Source organism: Nicotiana sylvestris, chromosome 11 (genome assembly GCF_000393655.2).
Source record: "Nicotiana sylvestris chromosome 11, ASM39365v2, whole genome shotgun sequence".
Lineage (NCBI taxonomy): Eukaryota > Viridiplantae > Streptophyta > Magnoliopsida > Solanales > Solanaceae > Nicotiana > Nicotiana sylvestris.
Genome location: NC_091067.1, coordinates 39823734 through 39826785, shown reverse-complemented (window position 1 = coordinate 39826785; position 3052 = coordinate 39823734). Strand labels below are relative to the sequence as shown.

Below are 3052 nucleotides of genomic sequence, written 5' to 3'. Positions count from 1 at the left end.
TGCATTGCATGTGCCATTCTTCACTTGGCCAGCTGATTCGTGCCCAAGGCTGGCATTGCGCCCAGCCTTGGCACATCTTGACATTGCTTCCGCGCCAATGCCTTGCCCGCATCCGCTGCCTGTGATTTTGCCGCACATGCCCGACGCCGCTGCCGCCCGCACACTGTCTTGGCCCAAATCTGCCTTGCTCATGTCAACCTTCATTTCCCTCGTGCCATTGCTTGTATTTTCCTTCACATAGCTTTGCCTTAGCTATTGAAAGCCTTTTTCATCATCCCGCATTTCCGTCTTGTCTTAGCTTAGCCCGAACTTAGCTGCCACAACCCAAAGTGCCATGCCCCTGACTTTGGCGCGCATGCCGTGCCATGCCGCCCTAACATTGCCCACACAGCTTTGTCAAGCCTTTGCCAAGCGCACCTTGCCTGTCCCAAGGTCTTGGCCCATACTTGCCTACAACAGCCCTCAATGACAATGTCTTGTCCGTCTTCCGCATGATCGTTTTGCCCGCACATAGGCCAATGACAAGGCCATCACGCCCAAATCCTTGCCACAGCCGTGCCACGCCCGATGACAAAAAGTCAGGCCCTAACAAACCACCCGCACCTTTTGAAATCGACGTCCTCGTCGAGCCGTCTTTAATGAAGCAGCCCCAAGGGGTTGTTAACATACACCGCCCCTGGTGCTTCATTTCCACCTGCCACAATGGCATTTGCTTCCGCCACTTGTTCCTGTTTCTCTGCAGCCAGCATAGCATTCACCCTAGCCTGCACCGGACAGTCCTTTTTCAAGTGCGGTCCACCACAAGTGAAGCAGCCTTTGAACTTGCCGCTCCTTTCTTTGCCGTTGTGATTCTCTTGTCTCACATTCTTGGCAAAGCCCTCATCTTCGGCAGCTTGCCCCTTCCCTCTTTTCTTCCATTCCTTAGCTTTCCCGTCAGCCTTTGAATGCGAAGTTCCAGCAGGGTTATCACCTATATTTAGGTCAGCCAACGCATCTGCCGCCGCAATGGCAGTAGAAAGGCATTGAACATTCTGCCTTCTCAACTCCAATTGCGCCCAACCCTTCAACCCGCTCATGAAGTAATGCAGCTTATCTTCCTCTGCCATATTACTTACATTGAGCATCAAGGATGAAAATTCCTTGACATACTCCGCCACTGTACCACTTTGCTTCAAGCGACGAAGTCCATCTCGTGCCAACCACGACGAATTAGTTGGAAGGAATTGGGATTTTAATTCCTTCTTCAGCATCTCCCAAGTTCCAATCTTGGGCAGTCCAGTACTTTCCGTTTCTGCCATTCGTGTGCGCCACCACACCTTTGCATCACCAGTCAAATACATTGGTGTGATTATCACCTTGTCTTCATCCGCAACACGTGCAGCCTGGAAATACTGCTCCATATCCCACAAGAAATTTTCCAGTTCTTTGGCACTTCTTGCACCCCCATATGCCTTTGGCTCCGGAATCCTCAACTTAGTGCGTTCATCACTTCTAGGGACAACAGTTTGCAATTCCCTCCGAAGTTGAACCACTTCCTCGCGCAGTTCTTCCTTCTCTTGGCGTACCAAGGCCATTTCTGCCAGCGTTGTCTCGTGTCTCGCTGCATAATCTGCCTCTAACTGTGCCATTCTTGCAAGAACAGAAGAATCGCCATTTGCCTCAAGAGCCTGCCCAACGAGTGCTTCCAACTGCTCTATCCTTTGACGCAGTTCCGCATTTGTGCCACCAGCCATGTTCTCAAATAGCCCCACGAATTCTGCCACCGATCGTCTTGCCACTGCCACGAACTAAACCTGGCTCTGATACCAGTTGTCACGGGGGTGATTTTAGTCAGTCAAAACTCACACCCGCGCGGCAGTCAAGTCGTACACTTGACTCAGCCTTTCCCAAATACTTAGCCAATTTTCGCGCACCTTTGGCCTAAACGAGATTTAGACAGCAATTCAATAAGAACACACACATATACGGGAAAATCCCAACCTTTGCATTAATGTGGAAAATATACAAAGGACCCTCACTTTGCTATGAACACAGTCCGCTCACAGCCCACTTTTGACAAAGAACACAAGTCGTTCTTGTCAACACTAAGATCTGCCCATGCCAAACCTTAGCCCCTTTTTGAAACAACTGAAACCCTCACGTTTCACTCTTGTTTCCCACTTAGAATTTCTCACGAAATTCCCCACATTCACTCTCTTTACCTCTGCCTAAGTCACAAAGGTCCTATTTATAGAATATAGGCAGCCCTTAGACTTGGCAGCACATGACACTTGTTGTCTACAGCTTTTGCCACTTGTCGGACTAAGACTAATTCTGCTCCTAACATGTAGTTGACATCCCCAACTACTTAGGACACATTATACACGAAATGGGGACATTATACAAGCATGATCAGATCATGGGACAAAGAGGTTATGACAAGGTAACCGCCAACTACTTTCCATGTGCATTGCATGTGCCATTCTTCACTTGGCCAGCTGATTCGTGCCCAAGGCTGGCATTGCGCCCAGCCTTGGCACATCTTGACATTGCTTCCGCGCCAATGCCTTGCCCGCATCCGCTGCCTGTGATTTTGCCGCACATGCCCGACGCCGCTGCCGCCCGCACACTGTCTTGGCCCAAATCTGCCTTGCTCATGTCAACCTTCATTTCCCTCGTGCCATTGCTTGTATTTTCCTTCACATAGCTTTGCCTTAGCTATTGAAAGCCTTTTTCATCATCCCGCATTTCCGTCTTGTCTTAGCTTAGCCCGAACTTAGCTGCCACAACCCAAAGTGCCATGCCCCTGACTTTGGCGCGCATGCCGTGCCATGCCGCCCTAACATTGCCCACACAGCTTTGTCAAGCCTTTGCCAAGCGCACCTTGCCTGTCCCAAGGTCTTGGCCCATACTTGCCTACAACAGCCCTCAATGACAATGTCTTGTCCGTCTTCCGCATGATCGTTTTGCCCGCACATAGGCCAATGACAAGGCCATCACGCCCAAATCCTTGCCACAGCCGTGCCACGCCCGATGACAAAAAGTCAGGCCCTAACAGTCTTGTTCCCCTACT

The 3052-nt window shown here is 50.4% G+C and overlaps 1 protein-coding gene across 1 annotated transcript; it reads right to left on the bottom strand.

The window, feature by feature from the left end:
• Positions 1-635: 635 nt before the first annotated feature.
• Positions 636-1733, bottom strand: LOC138880955 (uncharacterized). Its single transcript, XM_070161142.1, has one exon. It carries the CDS (start codon positions 1731-1733, stop codon positions 636-638), a length of 1098 nt encoding a protein of 365 aa, XP_070017243.1.
• Between the last annotated feature and the right edge of the window lie 1319 nt (positions 1734-3052).